Source organism: Dasypus novemcinctus, chromosome 31, assembly GCF_030445035.2.
Source record: "Dasypus novemcinctus isolate mDasNov1 chromosome 31, mDasNov1.1.hap2, whole genome shotgun sequence".
Classification (NCBI taxonomy): Eukaryota; Metazoa; Chordata; class Mammalia; order Cingulata; family Dasypodidae; genus Dasypus; species Dasypus novemcinctus.
In genome coordinates, this window is record NC_080703.1 from 28,186,513 (window position 1) to 28,208,440 (window position 21,928).

Consider the following 21,928-nt stretch of genomic DNA (forward strand, 5'->3'; position numbering starts at 1 on the left):
ATCTTCTGCCTTCCACCAGTAGAATGTGATCTTCATGAAATTTTGTTTGGTTTACTGCCACACCTTCAGCGTCTAGATTAACGCTTGGTACATGGTAGATTTTCAACATAAATGTGTTGAGAAACTAAGAAAAATGAAAGAGATTCCTTTCCCAATACCAGTCTGTGGTCCTTAGATCCCTCTGGGAAAAATTCTGGCATAAAGGCAAATGACAGCAAATGGTCTTCTCTAATCTTGTTGCCAAAAAAAAAAAAAAAGACCTGGGCATTATTCTGGACAGATTAGAATTCTCAGATGATACCTGTCACATCATAATACAGTATATTTATTGAATTTCCCATCTAGCCTCAGGAAGCAACATCTCTCTAATCCCTTATTCAAGTCATCCTTCAACAGTTCCTCTCTCCTTCCTACCAAGGAGTCCTGGAGGAGCCTACTTGTTTGGCTGATTTACCAGTTGGCTCAACCCAATATAGGATCCCTTGAATATTAAATAAGCTTCTTTATTCTGCTATATCTATGAATGGTAATAGCAGAAACTACTAATACTGCCTTAAATAAGAGACATCTGGCTGGCCAGCCTGGTGTATGTCTCTTCACTCAAGAGTAGCTCTAGTAGGCAAGCCACATCATGAGGTTAGTGGTTGCACATACACACAGACACACACAACACTTCTAGAATATTCTACGGGATATTCCCTCTCTTTATTAACTGTATTTCTCCCACTGGAATATAATTGATAAGGGCTCTACTGTTCTACTGTGGTGATGCATTTTTTAAAAATATGAATTTAAAGTATACATATAAGACATTTGAATTTAAGGTGTTTATTGCCATGTATTTATTCATGGGTTTGAGCTTTCATCATCTCAGGTCTCAAGTGAAAAAAAAATCAGCCACGCATTTCACTTTTTTTCCATAAGCACTGCCTCAAGGTCATTGATTTATAGGAGAGAATTTCTTTTCTCTGTTCCCAGTCTGGCTCTCTGCAATGGCTGACACACTATTTCTTATCCCTGTCAAAGTGCCTGATATCTTCTGAGACACATGGGTGCATTTGAGATCAGCTAATTTTGATCTACTCTACATACTCCACAGTAGAGTGAATCATCTTTGGGTATGGGAATGTCAGGACAGGTACTGGATGTGATAAAGTCTTAACAAAAGACCTTGAGGAGAAGGGGGACTCCTTCTCTGGGAACCTTTCAGGAAGAAAGAGATGTGCTGTGTTTACTCATGGGTGGAATTGACAGAAGGCAAATGAGAATGAGGCCTGCAAAACTTGTGAGGTGACTCACTGAGGTAACTTAAGGCTTATAAGGAAATAATTGGTGACTGTCCAATGCAATTCCACAGTCTCTAAATTTATGCCAAGATAAAGTCGGTTTCTGAAGCTTCCTTTAGTAAAGCCTCAGTGAGGCTATGGGGAATAACTGGCAAGGAAGTTCCCTCTAGAGACAGAATTGGGGGTTACACAATTGATTAACCAAACAACATAATGCTCTGACAAAGCACTTAATCTATTCCTGACCTGCAGGACTTGATATGTTATGAAGCAGTAATTTCTGCTTGTTTCCCATTTTCTCCTTTCCTAAATGGCAGTTTCCCTTTAATGGAGGTGTCCTGTTGCTTCTCTATCATTCTATACTGTGGGCGTTGTGACAGATAACTTGTCTTATAAAGTTATATGTCACTGAGCTAGGGGGTCTGATAGAGATGACTGCAGAACCAGATGTGGTAACAGGTAGAGACTTTGAGGTGGGCTCTCTTGGGGAAAGAATGGTTACATGACACTCAAAATGCATGTTGGGAAGAATGGTGTCATAAATGTTAGAAACCCAAGGGATGAACTACATACCAGACAGCATGTATGTCAGTTCTGTTTATTGAGATTCAATTGCAAGTTTTTAGGTTGGGATTCTGGCAAAGCTTTTTAAATGTAGAATATCAGCCATCATGCCCTTTCAGCTTCTTGCCTTTTCTCTTTTATCTGGCTTGGATGTGTGTACAATAGGTGGAGATTTGGAAGGCATCATGTGAATATACAGATGGAAGCTGCAATTAGGGACGGTAGAGCAAAAGGATAAAATGACCTGTGACCCATGATGACATTCCTTAGCAATTGCCCTTCACTGCCTGTCTCTGACCTTCTTATTACACGAGTGAAATAAATACCTGTAAAGATAAGCTCATGGGTTAAGCTATAAGGTTAGCTGGTGCTCTTTTCCTTAGCTCTTTTCTTTTGATGCTTATAGTAATATATATCCCCTGACTAATGACTATTTTCTAAATACTTTAGGTTGACAAGAAGATTCAGCAGAAATTCTGAATCCACAACTGTAATAACAATCCCAGGTGGTAGACTAAATATTAAAAACTCAGAATAAGAAAGAGGTTTGATGCCCCATTGATTCTCTCACACCTAGCACAGTGCTTGGCTCATAGAACAAGTATAAAAATGTTTGTTGATTAATGCTAATTAGTATATTCCTTAAGAAACAATTGTGGGATAACAGAACAATTAAAGCATACACTAGGTTTAAAAAAAGATTTAGTAGCAAATTTGATATTACCTTACAACTAACAAGAATTAGCAGGATTTATTAAGTTCTTAATACAAGCCAGGTGATACATGAAGTTATTTGTGCATTTTTATAATTAATTCTCACAGCAATGCTGCCATTCAAGTATTATTACTAGAGAGGTTCAGCAATATCTGGATAACTTAGCCAAGGTCACACAGCCAGGTCGTACTGGAACCTGGATTCAAGGCCAAGCTCACCTCCTTCCAAACCTATGCTCTTGACCACTACATATTACTAAAATATCCTAAATCTGCTGTACTAAAAGAAACATATTCTTTGATCCCTAAAAAATCCTTTTTGGCAGAATGGCAAGTATACAGAAAATGTTAGTCTGCATTAATGATTTTTCTTTATTAGTCAATTATCATTTACTGGATGATTTGCTGTTTAATTCCTCTCAGTTAACAAATCAGTTGAATTTTTCACATGTGCCCACAGGAATATGTTAACTAAACAAAGCGATTCTCTTCGAGGGTTTCATGTTTGCTCCAGGTTGCTACTGGGAATCTAGATGAGCTGTAGCATTTTTGTTTTAAAATCCTGGAGTCGTTAAAATGTGGTACCACAAACTGCATAGTAGGATATGGATAAGAACAAGGATGCAGGAGGTGATTCAGTGGATACTTAAATGGTAAAATATAGAGTGCAAGTATTGCACACCCTGCAGTCTGCAGGTTTATATGATAATAAATAATAGTTATCACCAGGAAAAAGGAAAAAAATGCCACAAAATCCGATAGCTCAGTAAGAAATCTGCTAATACAGGTGGTCAGGCTTGTTCCATTTCATTGTCAAAGGGAGGCTTTTATTTGCTTCTGGATAATTAAATTATAGGGTCATTTACTGCTGAAAGTTTCCCAGTAGTCAGATGTGACTTGAAAGTTTGTGTGAAAAAAATAAATAAGAATATACACTGTAGACAGCAAAATTGTAAGGTAAAAATAATTAGCAACCCCAGAAACAAAAATAAGTGCTTTAAAAACTTCCCATTGAATATTCTTACTGTGTATCTTGGCCCTGGGCCAAGGACCAAAATGCTAGCTGGAATAAATAATCATTTTCGTTAGCTATGTAAAATATTTTCCCTTCAATAGTCTCCTGACAATGTGAGATTTTATTAGTTTCTGGGTGTGTGTCTGTGTGAAAGAGAGAGAAAGAGAAAGAAGGAAAGAGCAAGAATGAACAAACATGAAAGAGGTAAAAGGAGTAGGACAGAACAAGAGGGATCAAGATCAATAAAGAGAGAGTAAGAATGAGAGAGAGAGAGCCAAATTGAAAAGCATTTCCTTGTGCATCAGAATGTTAAGAAATGAGGGCAAGTATTTGTAATGGCACCTAAATATAGTTGCAATATCAATCCCAACTTTCCTTTCCTATGTGCAAGATTGTCTTGATATACATGCACAAACACACATAATCTGAAAATTTGATCAGTGGAGATTACGCACATCATTCATTATTTCCAAACAGCTGAAATCTAGCAGTTTTGGAGATTACCAATAGAAAGGATCAAAGATATTCCAAATACATTTTCTTCCTTCAACATTTTGTAATAATTTGTCAATAGGTGTTGTCTTTCAGTCAATATTCAAGATTTAAATTTTGCATATATTTGCCAACTATAAATTTTATCATTTGTTCCCTGGGTATAGGGAGTTGCTAATTAATAAATTTGCAAATGAGTATTTGCCATGTAAACTTTAGATCAAGACATGTATGGAATTTCCTTATTAATTAAAATATTAACTCCATCGATCTTAGTTCTTGACTAAATCCAGTTACCAAACATAATCCTGATGGGGAAGACATCACAGAGCTGAAAGAAATCAAATTTTAATTTAACCCAACTTGAAAAACAATTAACATGTCACAAAGGGCAATGAGTTCATGAAATCAATCTATATGGGACCTGACCCACAGCAAAAGGTTAACAGATAAGGGCATTATCAACTTGCCTATAAGACAACTGAAGTTGATAAAGGAAATGAACACGCCACACTCTGGTTATGTGAAGCTGAAGTTGGAAAATGTTATTACAGAATACTAGCAATCTTAACAAAACCCAAATGACCAAAAATTTGATGACTTCATCGTTTACGTGTACCAGTTAGCTTTTATGGGAACAGGTAAGGGAAATTTTATAAATTAAAATGACATAAAAATGCATTAAATCAGGATTTCAAGATCTATCAACTATTCTAACTAAACTTTTGAGAATCTGGAGTTAATCAAATTCAGAAAATCAAAAAGAATATTTGGAACTGAGATTGCCTGTGAACAAATCCAAAATGACATTTATTTTAAAGTAAATATCTAACAATAATCCATATGTCAAAACTGATTTTTTACCTTTTTATTTTGAAGTAATTGTAGATTCACAGGCAGTTGCAAAGAGATTCCATGTGTCCTTCACCCAGTTTCCCCTAATAGTTGCATCTTACATAGCAAGATCATACAATATCAAACCGAGGAAACTGACATTTGTAGTATGTGTATTTATATTTCTATGTCATTTCATTACACGCATAGATTCCTGTTACTATGAGTGCATTCTGCATTCAGAACTATTATAAATAATTTTATTTTCTTGGATAGAAACATGAATTATAATTTCAGATAGGAACTTCTAGACCATTTAGTTTCATTCTACATCACGAGTTGCTAAACAGACTAAAATATTCTCTTCAACTTTTTTTTTTCCTATAATAAGGGACATTTCTTTTGCAATTTTTGATAAATGAATACTGAAAAATATTTTTATCTAGGAAACTCTAAGTATAAAACCCAAAGTAAAAATCAAGAAATATACACAGGGTACAGAGCAAACAATCCCATCATTCAACAGTCAGCTCTCACCAACATAAGAGAGAGGAATTTTTAGCACACAGTTTATCAAAGACAACTTGCTGATAACTGTACCCATCCAAATCGGTTAAGTAGTGGAAGTCCTAGGTACATACACATGCACACACACATAAACACTCCTTATTCAGGCAAAGCGGACTATTTCCCAAATGCCCTTGAATCACTAATGAAGTTCCCATGATAAAAATGAAACAAAACAATACATTAATAATTCTACCCAAGGAAATAATGAAACAAACCAGCCAGATCCTATCAAGCCAAGCCTACTTTGGGGTGCTTATTTTCCTGAAAATCAAATATAATCCAAATCATTGCAAACTCCAGTTCTGAGTCATCTCATAGCAAAGGAAGAATATCCAATCAGGGAGAAGGGAAGAAAAACTAAACAGAATCTAAACACTGGTCTTACCTTGGCCATCTGTGCCTGCACACCGTTTGCCTTGAGAGAGGCTACTGCTTTCTGTGCGGCTGCGGGACTGTCAAAATCTACAAAACCATAACCTGTGAAAACACAAAACCCCTTGTTAGTACTCGCCAAAGGTAGCGTCTCTATGAGACCAAGGAAATGAACACTTAGTCAGACTTGTATTTATTGTTTGACCCTTGTTGAACATGAAGGTTCTCAAATCAGTGGTCCTAAATGCTTGGAAAAGATAATAGAATATCTCGAGGTATACAGTAATAACTCTACTTTTCTAGGGATTGCTTTGGAGACTGCATAGACTCTACAATCAGCAACCTGATTTCGGCTAATTTGGTAACAGCAGTTTAACCATGTTCTCTTGTCATCCATGGATTTGTTGCAAAATGCTTGGAAATATAGAAAAGACTCTCTCTGAAGATAATTTTCAAAACTTCAAAAAATTGATGTTAATAAAAGCCATCGCAGGACTTGTATAAGGTTTTCACCAGCAACCTCAGCAGCACCTGACACACAGTAGGTCATCAGTAAATATGCTGACTGAATGAGTAAGGCTGTGGATGACAGCATGAGGGTTTGAACCTAGTTCCACTGGATTCCTAAACAAAGGTCTTTTCATTAAGGATTCTGTCTCTCCCTCAATGATAATATCTTCAACAAATTATTTTGACTCTTAAATGATTTGTAGTAATGAATGATTAAATAGATAATTAAGCAAGCTGTTTTTGAAAGAAATTTTAAAAAGCTTATTATTAGAGTATAATCTGAAAAAGGCATAAGATTTGCTTATCCTGTTTCCTGATCACATGCCTGTGGCATGTACGTACAGTGAGACCACTGACGTAACCTGTAAAATAGAGTCAGTGAAAAGAGATTTTGCATGCATACCATAAACATGGCTCATATTAGTTTAGGGTTTACCCACCAACATTGTCAACTGCCAAGAATATTTCAAAATAAAAATGCTCCAGAATGCATAGGAAGGCAGCCTTGTTTGGCACACTTACAAAGCCCACAATTTGTTTTTTTTTTTTAAAGATTTATTTATTTATTTAATTCCCCCCCCCCCCCCCCCCCCCCGCGTTGTCTGTTCTCTGTGTCTATTTGCTGCGTCTTGTTTCTTTGTCCGCTTCTGTTGCCGTCAGTGGCACGGGAAGTGTGGGCGGCGCCATTCCTGGGCAGGCTGCACTTTCACGCTGGGCGGCTCTCCTTACGGGGCGCACTCCTTGGGCGTGGGGCTCCCCTACGCAGGGGACACCCCTGCATGGCAGGGCACTCCTTGAGCGCATCAGCACTGTGCATGGGCCAGCTCCACACAGGTCAAGGAGGCCCGGGGTTTAAACCGCAGACCTCCCATGTGGTAGACGGACGCCCTAACCACTGGGCCAAGTCCGTTTCCCAAAGCCCACAATTTGTATCCCACACCTCTTCTCATCTGTTGGTCAGGGATTCTCTCTGTATATTTGTAATTCTGTGATTTAGAATTTTTTTTTTTTTGGTACTGGGGCTGGGGATTGAACCCAAGACCTCATATGTGGGAAGCTGGTGCTTAACCACTAAGCCATATCAGTTCCCCATTTAGAAATCTTGAGGTGAGTCACTGAGCAAAACTACCAACCATGCATTGTGACCCACCCCCCCCTAAAAATAAAAACAGATGAATGCAAAGGAATTCAATTACCGAGTTGTTTCTTTTAATTAACTTTTTAATTTTCTCCCCTCGAATCCCATCTCTTTTTCTCCCTCCCAGCATGTTATCCTAAAATGAACTTGTTACACAGCAGTGTACCATAAAATGTTCTTGAAGAGCTGGGTGGAGAAGCTGTGAAGTTTGTATTTCTAATTCAGAAGGAAGCCTGCTTTGTAAATAGTGCTACTTCTATTCTTCACATAAAATTTAAATGATGGACGTAAGATGAGTATTACCACACACTAAGGTGAGCAAGATGAAAGGAAAAATAAAGAAAAAGTAAACATGAAAAAAGAATATATTAGTAAATCAAGGAGCAGAATTAGGGATAAAGAGAAACAAATCTAAAAGTAGACATTATGTGACAGACACTCCCCTGGGTGGTTGACATGTTGACCCCTGGTGAAATTAAAACAGCTTCATGGACGTTGGCCTCATGCCCATTGTAGAGAACTGGAAACTGAGGGTTAGGTGTGGTGACATGACTGGCCTAAAATCACAAGTTGCTTAATTGGAAGACCAGGATTTGAAACCAAGCCTGTGATTTCTCATTCCAAATACAAAAGATAATGGACTACTTTGTAGCCCAGTTTGCAAATTATTTCCAGTGGCCTTTGAAGACTATCAGGGACACGTCACAATTCTTGCAATACTGAATTAGGTCACAGAGTAAAACAATTCCAGGAAAGGATTCTGTCCAGCTCATTCATCAGGTCATTTATCAGTGGAATGTTTGAGCTCTCAGAAGAACTTGCTAACTGAGCTGTGACAGTGCACCCTCAGCCATCTCATGCTTCCTCATCCATTCCTATGCTCATTCTTTCATTCAGAAATGAAATTCTCCATCAGGCACTATGTCAGGTACAGGATATATAGTGGTAAATCAATCAAACTTTGGTTCCCCCACTTATGCTGCTTACAATTGAGTTGGGAGATGTACATTAAACAAATAACCATACAAATGAATCTATCATTACAAAATGGTGCCTGTTCCTTGAAAGAAAATGAGAGCCTAATATAGAATCTAATTATTGATTGTTTGTCATAGAAAGTTTTAAGAAATGGAGTGACATGAAACAAGTGGCAAATTTTAAAGATCGCTCTAGATGACTTCTGCCTGAAGAATGAATTTCTGTGGGGGAAGTGAGAGTGGTGGGGGTCAAAAGTAGTCTCAGGGGGAAGCAGATTTGGTTCAATTGATAGAGTGTCGGCCTACCACATGAGAGGTCCAGGGTTCAAACCCAGGGCCTCCTGACCCGTGTGGTGAGTTGGCCCACATGCAGTGCTGATACATACAAGGAGTGCCATGCCACGCAGGGGTGCCCCCACGTAGGGGAGCCCCATGCACAAGGAGTGGGCCCCATAAGGAGAGTCGCCCAGCACAAAAAAAGTGCAGCCTGCCCAGGAGTGGCACCACACACACGGAGAGCTGATGCAGCAAGGTGATGCAACAAAAAGAGACACAGATTCCCGGTGCCACTGACAAGATACAAGTGGACACAGAAGAACACAAGGCGAGTGGACACAGAGAGCAGAAAATGGGGGGGGGGGGGAATAAATAAATTAAAAAAAATAAAGTAACCTCAGGGGAACAATTTGTGGGCTATTGCAACAATGCAGACAAATGGCAGTTGGCAGTAAAATAGATGGGCCAAAGTGGCTGATTAGAAGACAAATTTTCAAGGTGCACTTAACAGGCTTTGTTGATCATCTGGCTGGGGATAAGGATTACTAGTGGTTTATTGTTTGTTTGTTGGTCATAAGCCACTGAGTAGTTGGAGATGTGATTTACTGTAAAGGGGAGACTGGAGGACAATCTGACAATGGAGAGGGGCAATTAAAACACTGGTTGGATACATGTTGATTTCAAAATGCCTGTGAGACAGCTAACTAAAAATGTCAAGTAGCAGTTGGTGCTTACGTAAGAAAAGGAGACAAGGTTGGAAACATAAATTAGAAGGTCAACAGTTTAAAGATAGTATTTACAGAGATGGAAAGAGGTGAGAATGACTAGAGGAAGAAGACAGTGGATCCAGGCTTGGGGCTTGAACAACGTCAGCATTTATGTGTCAGATAAGAAAATGAGATCTCAAAGGAGACCGAAGGAGAATCAGGGAGGAAGAAGGAAATATAAAGGGACTAGGAGGTCTCAAGAGCCAAGGTAAGAGTGTTCCAAGAGAGAGGGAGAGGCCAACTGTATCAACTGCTACTGAGAGTGTGAGAAAGATGAGAGCTTAGAAGTGCCGTGTGTATTTAGGGACATGGGTGTCATTATTAAGGTTTGCTTCAGGCCAGCAGTGGGGATAGGCACCTGCTTGGGTAGTCCAAGAGTCAGAGAAAGATGAGCAGATGCTTACAGGCTTTTCTCAAGTTTCTTGGGAAAGGGAATTAAGATATAGCTTTAGACTTCAAATGAATTGCTATTGACTGTATCAAGTTGGGAGACACTATGGTTTTCAACCTTAGCTGCATGTTAGAGTCAAACTTGAAGCTTAAAAAAAAACAAAAAACCAACACCCAGAATCCTTGCCCAGGAAAATGGAATCACTAGTTTTTGGGGAGTGGGATGCAGGTATCTCCTACCCACAGACATTAATTTCCCATTTAATTTCCATGTAGTACCTCGGTTCATTCACTCAAGTCATTCAACAAAGTATTTATTAAGCACCGCCTATAGGACAGACACTGTCCGTGGCATTTTTGTGTTTGATGAGAAAGGTCAAGCAGAAAGCAAGAGACTGGAGCTACAGTAGGGAGAGGGGATACCTTAGAGAACAAAGTTCCTGAGAGGATGGAGGGGTCCCGGTCTAGAACATACATATGTAGAAGTGCTGGCTTTTGCTAAAAGAGGGACCCTCCCATCACTCCTTGTAATTGGAGGGAAGTGCACAAAAAGAGTGCTCTTGTTTATCACGTGTTAGTTCTTCCTAGGTGACCAGTTACTAGAACTATACCTACCACATAGTCTGTGCTTAATAAATATCTGTGGAATTAAATTGAAAGCATGTTTCAAAGACACTCTTTTACCTCATGGGACTTCAGTGGGGATCAACTGATAAAAATGTCCTTTGATATAAATGTGAAGCAGTCACTGAGCTGGTTCACCCATGTCATCCCCCAGCCTGGCAGCCCAGGATTTTCATGACCCTCAGCCCAGCGCTGCTTTCCCCGGCTTCCACCCCTCCCTTCCACTCCCTCGCATCACACAGGACATCACAAAATTCTCCATGAGGGCATGGGACACCCTGAGCTTTCTCTCAATTGAAGAAGTTACATACGGATGTTGAGAAAAGTGTAATTCTAACAAGTCACTGAAACTTGCCAGCAAAGACAGTGGCCCTTCCATATAAAACATCTCTTTAGTGAGTCTCCAAGCTTAACAGAGGAGCTAAGACCCCATGAAATGAAAATATAAATAAAGCGTAAGCCATCGCATTGGAAATATTTCTCCCAGTTATGCGTTTTTAAACATCCTTGTTCTCATTAGTTAAAATGGAAAGTTCAGAGGTAAAAATGTCTCAAGCCAGCCTGAAAAATACTTCACCTCTAGAAATAAACACTGAATTCCTGAATTTTATAGGGCACATCACATTCAGAAGAAAACAAAATGAAATCCCCAACTGTCCCTAAAAAAATAATGATGCATTGACTAAGGACTAAAGTGACTTCAGTTTGGTTTCAATTTGCTTTCCTTAATGACAAATATTCAAGGCTGTGGACAGGAACCCGTGAACCTAAGTCTGGTGTGGCAAAGGGAAGGGCACTTAGCTAAGCTCCAGCTAATAATGCTTTATGGCAACTGCTACAATCCTTGACAACACACCAGTGGATGCTAACTCCGAAGCTTGGACCCAAGTGGCTCTAAGCCCTCCCGTCTCAAGCCCTCAATTACACAATTAAGCCTGGCAGCAGGTTCAAGTGAATTAAAACTCAAAGTCACCGTTTTCTCCACACAACCCGGCCTTGTTTTTCTTCCTTGTCAGGGGGAGAAGGCCAGCGGTTCTGCAATTAGCAGGAAGCAGAGCAATGAGAAAGAACCAACTCTACGCTAATTAGGTCATTCGCCCGCATGGACTCCTTCCATGGGCATTGATTCTCAATGTTTTCCTGAAAGGCTCGAAACTCTGCGCGTTAATTTAAAGTTTGGCTATTTTTATTGCACTCCAAGCCTGGTGACTTTACAGAAAAAAAGAAAAGATACACATGTATAAATATTTAGAAATGGTAGCAAAATGCTCCATCCAGAGTTATTGTTTTCATTGGTGCACTTGTAGGCAAAATCTTCCCAGTGACATTTGTCTGTGTTCTGGATTGCCCTGTGGCCATCCGCTTGGAATTTCATTAAAGGTCCTTTCCCCTTTCTTCAAGAGTTTATTCTACTTCTTTGTTGCTGCTAGCCTTTTAAATCTTCTATTTAAAATGCTATTCATTTACCAATATTGGGATTGTTCTTTGGGGAAGGGAAAGGGAAGGATAAAATCAGAACTCCACCTTGCAATTTGCAGAGGCAGCTAGAGTTAGCTAAGGGAGATGTATTCTTGGGGTGTAACTGCACACTAAATTTCACAATATTTGCCTTGTTTTTACCTCTTCAGGACGACTGTCATAAAAGCCCATTTGAAATACAGATGGCTTGGTCTGCCACCCAGCTTCTTTCCTCGACGATCCAGCTGTGAGTCAAATGTGATTTCTAAACAGAACAGAACACTCTGTCTAGGAATTCCACCTCCAGCTGAAATTCTACTCAAATTGAGCAGGTGAAGATGGTTTAAGAATTGCCCTTCCATAAAGTCCCCTCCTTCCTTTAGAATTAATGGCTATTGAGTAGGCTCTAAGTGGGAAGCTTGGGTTGCAGGGAAGGAGTGGTTTGCAGGGAGGGAGGAGCGGGGTGGTAGGAACTGAGCGGGGGTTTGCAGGCTGCCGGGAAGTCCGGGGTTTCTAGGGCCGCTCTCACATCTCGATAATTCTGCTGGATTTCTCTTGCAGAGCTAAGCATCCCCAAACTCTTGAGAGAGTGCAGAAACGCTTTTTTGATTATTAGATTTCCTGGTTCCCTGCATTATGTGATCGAAGAAGGGCCTCAGAGGACGACGCTGATAATTTCATCGCCACTCCTCCGCTCACAGAAGCAAACTAAGCAGGAAACTCAGAGTCGTTTCTTCACCATCCCCCTTTACATCCATTTCCTGTAAGTGAGCGTCGCTGTGGCACAAGGACACTACGGATGAAACGATCCGATAGCCATGCAGCCTCATTTAGACATATGAAAAAAATGAAGGCGAGAGGCAGCCTGCTAGAATGCAAAAACAGGAGACAAGAGTGCTTATTGTGAGGCAGGGAAAGAAAACATCCTAAACCATTAAAATCCCAAATCTCCCGGGCTTTGAAACAGCATTAGAAAATAGTATGCCAAGATTTCAGGCAAAGCAGGGAGAGCATATGAACTTGCTGGGTCAAGGGCGGCAGCCCTCAGACGTTTAGCACCTAGAGGTGAACAAGACTGGTAGCAATGACCATCCTGTAGCAAGCTGATCGTTCTGCTAGACTCCCCTGATGTTCGAGCCTAATGCCTATACATTCTGATAGGCTAGTTCCAGAAACACTAAAATAAGTTATCGGCTTTTGGTCTAGGATTTGCCTGTTATTAGGGATGTTTATGAACCATGATGGGACTCTCCTATAATCATTATTTTATTTACTGAGTGTCTACCATATGCAAGGAATATAGTGTGCTAGATGGCATGGGGAAAATAATAAAAAAATAGATGTGTCCCTTTCTTTCAAAAAAGACGCTCGTGGCCTAGCAGGGTGGGCAAATAAGAAACAAATCTACAGCAGAGGGGCCTCTTAGACATAGGGGTATATATGGAAAATGGCATAGAGTCAAGATTACCTTCACTTTATTGAGCAAATCTCATACAGCAGAGTATGCACAGTTCTATGGGTACGGTTCTGTTCAACAGAGCTGAACAGTTTTTCCAGATCCCCCTAAATGAGTGGCATGACAGTGAAATTAGGCACACTCTAAATTTTTTGATGTGTGTAGGTATGTATGCATTTTTCCTTCTTTCTGTTTGTTTTTCAGTTTGTATGCACAGCTAAACTCATTGATACTAAAAACAAGCTGAAGAGAGATCCATACCACATAAAAGGTGGAAAGAAAGTGCTAGGATTCTAAAATAGCAAAAATTTCTTCCAGGTAAGGTCAAAGCAGCACATTTCATGTGCAAATGCCAAACGAACAGACTGGGGAAAAGAAATTAAGTCCCAAATGGCATTTCCCAGCAGAATAAAACAATTACAAAAGGCAGATAAATTGAGGGAGCAAAGTGCTTAGTAGTGTGCTTCTTGAAATTGGGACACTCTCATTCCATTGATGTTGCACAAAACGTCTTATTAAACCAAACACAAATTCAAATCCCCAAACTCAACTTCCCTCCTCACCTTGCTCAATTGATTTTTAAATGAGAGAAATTGCTTCTTTATACTGAATAGAGTCAAAATTAGGATTTGGGATCATTATTTATGGGCTTAGAGCAATCACTGTACTTGATTGAGATTAAAGAAAATCACCGAGTTGCTAAGTTTCTTGTCTGAACTATTATTTTATTATAATATTGCAGAAATGAAGGGAGCAGCCTGCTTGGCTGTAAATGGGCAGATTAACCTCCTTGAACCATCTGGTAAAGCCTTTCTTGGTTTAGGCAATGTTCGGAGATAGAGATAAAATATGTGTCCTATATGAATGGTTGGTCCTGTATATCTCTGCTATCAGTGACAGCGGGGGGTACAAGTGTGTAATGATGATTGCAGGAGCAAGCCCAGAGTATCCATAAAACAATGCCATTGAGTTTGTAATGACGATGCGAGCAAGCTCTAACTGAACACTCTAAGTCCAGGTCTACAATCACAAGACCACAGAAGGGTAGGCAAACCTAACTGCTGATTTTACGTCCAGTCACCCTACTCCTCCCTTCCTCTCCCTGTTCTGGTCTTAGAAACAGAGACAGAGATGGCGGCTATTCTCCCATCAGAGGACTGTATGAGAATCAATGGGAGGGCAATGCCCAGGCCCCTTTTCAGTATTTTTTTAAATTATCATTTTTTAATTTTTTAAAGTAGCTTTAGAATACATCAACATTACAAAAAAATATAAGGGATTCCCATATGCCCCACTCCCACATCAACAACATCCCTCATTCATTAATGTGGTACATTTTTGTTATAATTGATGAACTCATATTGGAGCAGTGCTGCTAACTATGAATTATAGTTTACATTTTAGTTAAAATTCTGTACTGCACAATTTTGTAGGTTATGACAAAATATATAATGGCCTGTATCCATCACTGCAATGTCATGCAGACAACGCCAATGTCCCACAAATGCCCCCATATTATACCTATTCTTTCCTGTCCCTTTCCTTAGAACCTCTGGTGACCACTGCCTTTATATCAATGATAAAAGTTCTTCCATTGCTAGAATAATAATAAGTCTATAGTAGAACACTAATAAGTCCACTTAAGTCCATTGTTCATTCCCCAATCCTGAGGATTCTGGGATGGTGATGCCCACTCGGCCTCTAATTTGGAGGGGGCTTAGATCCCATGAGGCAGGTGGATGGAGCTATCTTGCTTGCAGTTGCAGACTCTCTGTTCATTGGGATGGTTGTTGTCCATCATCATCTCCTTGTTAGCTGTCCTGGGGGAGCCCACTGAACTAGAGAGTAGATGTTGCAACTTTGCTGAAACTTGATAAATACATGTCCCAGAGATTTAAATCTTTGATCCATCCAAGTGCAAACTGTGCCCTTCTCAGTATTTTAATCCTCCCTGATACTCAATGGCTCCAGAAAATGGTCTGGGAAGCATGTAGCAGAAACACATTCTGCTACAGCAGAAACAAATTCTTTCTTACCAGAGATGCATGCCTGTCCTCACCTTCCATCCAACCTGCAGGATGGACTTTGTAGTAAAACTGGGCAACCATCCAGAGAGATGCATGAAGTAGTCAGGTGGGGAAGAGAAGGAAAAGAAAGTAAATGCTGCGTACATGTCAGCCCTTTTCAGAAACACACATTATCTGTGAGCCTTTGTTTTGGTTACACCCTACTTTCTGGATATTCCCTCCATCAATCCATTACTTCATCTAAGTTTCCATATACAACCCTGTGTGCCTGTGAACAGGGAAATGTACTCCATCCATGATGCCTTCCTTCTTCTTTACAAAACTCACATCTAAACCCCTGAGAAGCTTCTGTTTAATCACAGTCATGCTTCTCCTAATTCTATTGATTACATTTTTCTGTCACCTCATTTATGAACCTTCTTCCAAATATTCTTAAATGGGTATTCGCAAGTACTATCCCCATCAGTACGAGATGTGATAACTTTTACATCTGTTTGGACCCCAAACTCATTTTTCCTCCCCAGCCAGCACACTAAGTACACTTCAAACTTATTACATTAAAAAAATAGAAACTTGAGTATACATATGAGCAACTGAGAGTAACACAAGCACATGGTGAAAAAATAAAACACAAGACAAAACAGTATTTAGTGTAATGGGACTCCCCCAACTTCCCATCCAGACCCTGTTGCTGTGGTCCACCTACCCAAGAAACCATCCTATGATTACTTCTGCTTTTCTAACCTGAAATTCATCTAGAACTAACACTGTTGAATGTATTAAAACATTTAGAGACTTACAGAGTTATAAAAAATATAATTTCTCTCATCAAAAATCATAAAATGAAAATCATTGGTCATTAAGATTTCATAGATGGCACTCTACTTGTCAGGTGTTGTTTTGTTTCGTTTGCTAAAAAGTAAATAGTGGTATTGTTTTCTTACGATTTGAACATTTGTACAATTTTATTGTAGAAATTTTAAGAAATGCAAAGAATTAGCCATGATGCCACCGCTCGTAAATAAAATGTCAATTTTTAGTTTTTCTCCTTCATTTTTAACCAAAATTGTATCAGAGTGTGTACACAATTTTGCAATCTGCTTTAGTCTAAACAACAACACATGCATCTGCCCTATCTAATGAGTATTGATTTCTATAATCCTGACAATCTATCATTTACTTCAGAATGCCTCTTACTCAACTCTTTCTTAAAGATTTCTGAACTCTGCAGAATGCCTCAACCAAATGTCTCCTAATTTGCACAACTCATTTCATTCCACATTTTGAAAGATTTTTAAAATGAATAAATTAGGTCGACAATATTTTCATAGCCTTCCAGACTTTAGAGAATAATTTTCCTGTTTCCTGTTTTGTTTTGTTTCTTTCATTAAAATATGTTTCAAAGAAGGACTCTCATGTATTGCAAACCAAAGATATCAGAAAGTAGTTCAATTTAATGCAAACAACACCCTCCTGAAATTCAGGAAATTGGAAGTTCATTTTCCTTATCATTGTAAGTAAGTGGATCCACCTCCAAGGAATTTTGAACTATATCAGCAAAATGAGAGGTGTGATTCAAAAAGGATACAAAGTGTTTAAATTGGCATGTCATTATATACAGATTTACATATTTATTTATAATAAATTGAAATTTTTTCCCAACAATCACAGCCATGATTTCCCTCAAGAAACTGTTACTACAACTCTAAGTGGTGTGTTAGTTGATGACACTAAATTCTTTTTTGTCTACTTAAATAACGATGAGCCTGGACTTAGGGCTGAGTTCTCTCTCTGATAGGTAGTTTGCTCAAGGAGTTCTAGTTGCATAAAAAAATTATGATTTCCCTGCCTTAGGACAGGCAGGTTGAGATGCTTTTTAGAGAACCTGGGATCAGGATGTTTCAGTACAGTTGACCTTCTTAGGTTCTTGGGCTAGAGCCCTAAGCGAAATGGCTCTCTGCAAACTGAGACTGAAGGAGCCTCTCATTGCCACTCACTGTGGATCAGCAGCCACCCTGGCCTCACCTGAGAGCTTGTTAGAAAAGCAGCATGTGAGGCCCACTCCAGATTTACTGACTCAGGCTCTCCATTTGAACAAGATCCCCGGGTGATCTGCCTGCGCATTAAAGATGGAGGCTTTGGGTCGACGATATGATCAGCACTGTACCTAGAAGTTTCATCAAATTGCAGGGAGCTGACGCTCTTCAAGTGGATCCATCAGACCTCTCTCTGGTCTTCAAATCTCCTTCCAGCCTCTCTGCCAAACACTCATCCTGGCTCTACCTGGGCAGTTCCAATATTAGGGAATACAGAGTCTCCCACGGCAGCCCAAGATAGACAAGGGCATTTATTGGAAAATTGTTTGGTGTCGTTGAAGGGCAGAGATCGTGGCATTGTACAGTCTTGGTTCAAATTTAAAATAGCCCTGCTTTTTGACACCAATGAGTTCTTAGGCAGAAAATATTCCACTAAAAATATGATAATATGTTGATTCTGGGTGCTGAATGGATTTAAATTCATATAAAGCATATATATGAATTTAAGGCCTAAAGCATACTCTTTTTCCAACCCCCTGAACTTCTTCTTAAAGTGTGCTGATAGTCAGACCTCTAATTCAATCTACTTGCTTTAAATACACTCGAGGAGACAAGCAAAACAAGCGTATTCCTTTCGCCACGTAATGGATCTTCATGTTTTTAAAGACAACCATCCTCTCCCTGCTTATATTTGCAAAATGAATATTTTTGAAATACAAGATCAGGCTATTTTTACATAATGGCCAATTTCTGAGCAAGTACATGCACTCCTTCCCTCTCTCTTTCATGTTTGTCCTTCAGAGATATACCTAATTCTGCTTAGTTTCTAAGTTCAAATTGGTCCTACATTAATACATCTCCTTAAAAAGCAATGTTCATTTGAGGAAGCAGGTAGCCAATGTGAAAAGTGATTATACAATAAATGTATTATGCAAATTCCAGTGAACATTTTATGCAGGATGGATAAAGAATCAAATTAAAGTCTCATAACCCTTGGAAAATTAGAGTTAGCAAGCACAGAGGTTGATTTGCCCTTGAACACAAAAACTGCTAAGAACAGACGTTCGCCATCATTTCCACAAAACGGAACCATTTCTGAAGTTTTCAGATTAAAATAAGAAATCCCCTAGGAGTCATAAAGATCACCTATTTTTACAGGAATAATTTGAAGTCGTAATTTTCAAGCGTTAGGAATTGGAAGGAACTGTTGCACTTCTGTGTCATATTTTGAAAAGCTAATATTCTAGGTTATCGGCCAGTTGAGAACACAAAAATTGCATAGGGAGAGAGTGTGCAGGAAGAGGGTAAAGGTTGCTCAAGAATTAGCACAGGAGGGCTGATTTGCAGAGCTTTCCAGCCGAACGACCAAGAGTGGCAGTTACGCAGGAGACACTCAGCTCCTTTGATTTTCTTTCACTCGATATAATAATGGGACATAATAGCTGCCTTCCTATTATGCTGTCGCGTCCACCTCTTTGTGGCTTGCCAATGCTGATTCTACTGCTGGCTTCTCAAGGGAGAAATAATAGACCATTAGGAAGGACAGTGCAGAGGTCTGTATAGCAGTTACCCATTGGAGAACAGAGAAACTGTCACCAGCATTTCATTAAATCAATAAGTAAGCCTAGGTGTGAAGAAGGTGAGTCAAAACACATTCTGCCCCCAATTTTGACACATGGGGCCAAGGATGTGGGCTCCAGTGGCAAGAAGAGTTCATTGATGCTTCACCCCCTGGAAATCAATTCCATTTCCTGTCTACCCTTCTTGAGAACCAAGCAGGATGTAAACATAAAAAAATATTGCTATTGATTTAACAAATGCTCAGTGAGTTCCTATTATAGGGCCTGAGCTAGATGCTCTGGTGGGAGTAAAACACCAATGAGATGCAGATTCTCTCCTAAGGGAACCAGAAGTCCAATGGAGAGCCGAAAACCATGATGCACATGAAAGGCTGTTTGTGGTATGCTTATCACAAGGACAAAAACCTACAGCACGAAGCGAGATGGTGGAAGGCTTATTTCTGACCAGATAATGGAGTGAATGAAGTTGCGGGTTTTGTTGTGTTTCCTTTTTGATAAATTTTTAAGCAACTTCATTAAGGTAGATGATACATAACGTTCAAAGTGTGATGCATTTCGTCAACTATATTCACCTGTGTCACCTTGCTCATAAGTAAGACACAGAACGTTTTTATCACCCCACAGAGTTGCCTTGTGCTTCTTTGTAATGAATTTCTCCCCTCCAACCCAGCCCTCACCCAGCTTCTCAGGCAACCATTGATCTGCTTTCTGTCCTTATAGATTAGTTTTCCCTGTTCTAGAATTTCCTATTAATGGAATCACACGGCCTGCACCTTTTCTGTTTGTTTTGTTGTTGCTGTTGTTCAATGGAACATGTAGCAACGAGGGGGGGTATAGCAATCTAGTTTGAGCAAAAATTTGAGGACAAGTAAGTAAAGGGTGGGTTCAAGAACTTAACAGGTAAAGACCAAGGACAGGGTTGGGGAAAGTTTCCTGGGAACCCATACGGGACATATAACATTTTCTGATCATGAGTAGAGCTTCGGAGCGACTTTTACACTCATGCTCACGCTACCCCCCTGCTTCCTCGCTGTGCTATGGCACGTAGCCTCAGGACTGTAGCCCCTGCCATTCCCTTCAGCGTGGCACGCTCACTGCCCAGATTGCACAGAAGCTGGGTTCTTCCTCTTCTCCATTAGCCTCTGCCACTACCTGCTGCTTATGCCCTTCATTGCACTGTGCACAATATGGGGATTATTTTGCCATTTATTTGCTTCCAAAACTATTGCATTTCGTCCTTATAGACAGTAAACGCCATGGTAATAGAGTACAGGGCAGTTTTTTTTTTTTTCATAACTGTGTGACCAGGACACTTCCTAAATGAGCCACTGAAGGAATGAGTGAATGGGCGAGTCAGTGAATGCCTATATGAGCAAATTGAATGAAAATGTTCTGCTTCTTTTATCCAGTCATATACATATCTTCAGGCATTATAACTCTCACATAACTGTCTTTGGCAAAAAATTCTCACATCTCTTTTAAAATAGCCATCCATTATAATATAGTTTAAGGGAGTCAGGTAGGCTGTTGTGAACTTACAACACTAACCCTAAACTTGGGAAATTCAGCAGATCTGTATGAACACCCTTTGGCACACAACAGGACAAAAGATTTAACTTCCAGAGACACCTGGAAGATGCTGGATGCATTAAAGTCACAGAAACGAAAGGGACAGTAATCCTTATCATAATAAGGCAGGATTCTTATCTCTAAATATTTCAAAGTTGCTCTGAAAACAAGGATGTCAGGGCAGTGTTTGGGTGTTAAGGCTTTGCCTTTTCTTGAGGAGCTGAAATTTTATGCTACAGGGTTTTAAGGCGCGGTTAGCACAGTGTAGATTTCAGATCAATAAAGGACTTTGTGTCAAGGACCTGCTGGTTGCTTGCCTGGTTTATTGTGACTTAACAAAAGGGCCAGGAACAATATCACTCAGAAAGTATAAATAAATAAATAAATAGGTGAGCTGATGGTTTTTCCTAAAGGGACAAAAAAACTACAAGTTCAACAATGTTCACAAAAAAGTAGGGTTTAGAGAATGCCAGAGCTCCATCGTGAAACTGGATAATTGCAAAGGTAGTGGAATCACTGTGTTCAAATCCTGCCCTTAGAAACACGACCTTGGAAATGTTTTCAAATGCACAAAAATTAACTCATGGCGGCACAGGCCAGGAATGGATTTGTTTCCCCTTTTCAGGCAGGTTTACACCATGTTAAAAACTCATTCCTTATAAATCCCTGGAAACTCTCCTTTCCCCTGCACCCTGAGATCCATAAATCATTTAATAAATGCCACAACACAGGATAAATACATATTTTGGAACATAATTTAAGCTTCCTTCCCCAAATTGTTGGTGAGAGGTAAATTAATTCTCATCTTCATTTTATATCAATTTCTTCTGCTGATGAACAGGGAGCCCAGAACTCCCTCTGGGCTTGAAATACTTGTGGGGAAAAAAAAAAAGTTGGCCTAAAAGAGCTTGTTTCCTGACCTTATGAGGAAGGGAAGGACGGGGGAAATAAAAAAGGCAAAAGGGAAACTCCTGCTGCCCAAAGGTCCCTTTCTAGGAAGCCAAAGTCGCTTCCTAGAGTGTCAGTAACATCAGATCTTTTGAGATGTATTTTTTAAGATATTCTTTCTTGGAGATGACATCATTGATTTGTCGATATCCAGGGACAAACTGATGACACTGTCCTTTGAGAAGCTGCACTTCCTAAGGTGCCACAACAGTACAGGGAAAGGAATTTCATCCTGAAAATAATGAGCGCGAGCTGCCGAGCAGTTTTCCCATCTTCTCTTAGCAAGGTTCTGCTTGGGGCTTTAAACTTGCTGCTCTGAGGCATC

General features: G+C 39.7%; 1 protein-coding gene across 10 annotated transcripts in view; it reads right to left on the reverse strand.

The window, feature by feature from the left end:
- RBMS3 (RNA binding motif single stranded interacting protein 3) overlaps nucleotides 1–21,928 on the reverse strand; it is a 717,407-nt gene that overhangs the window by 426,433 nt on the left and 269,046 nt on the right. For all 10 annotated transcript variants that reach the window (XM_071212855.1, XM_071212858.1, XM_071212851.1 and 7 more), the window contains exon 4: nucleotides 5,861–5,952. In XM_071212855.1, coding sequence (XP_071068956.1) covers nucleotides 5,861–5,952 — 92 coding nt within the window. The remainder of the gene's footprint in view (nucleotides 1–5,860; nucleotides 5,953–21,928) is intronic.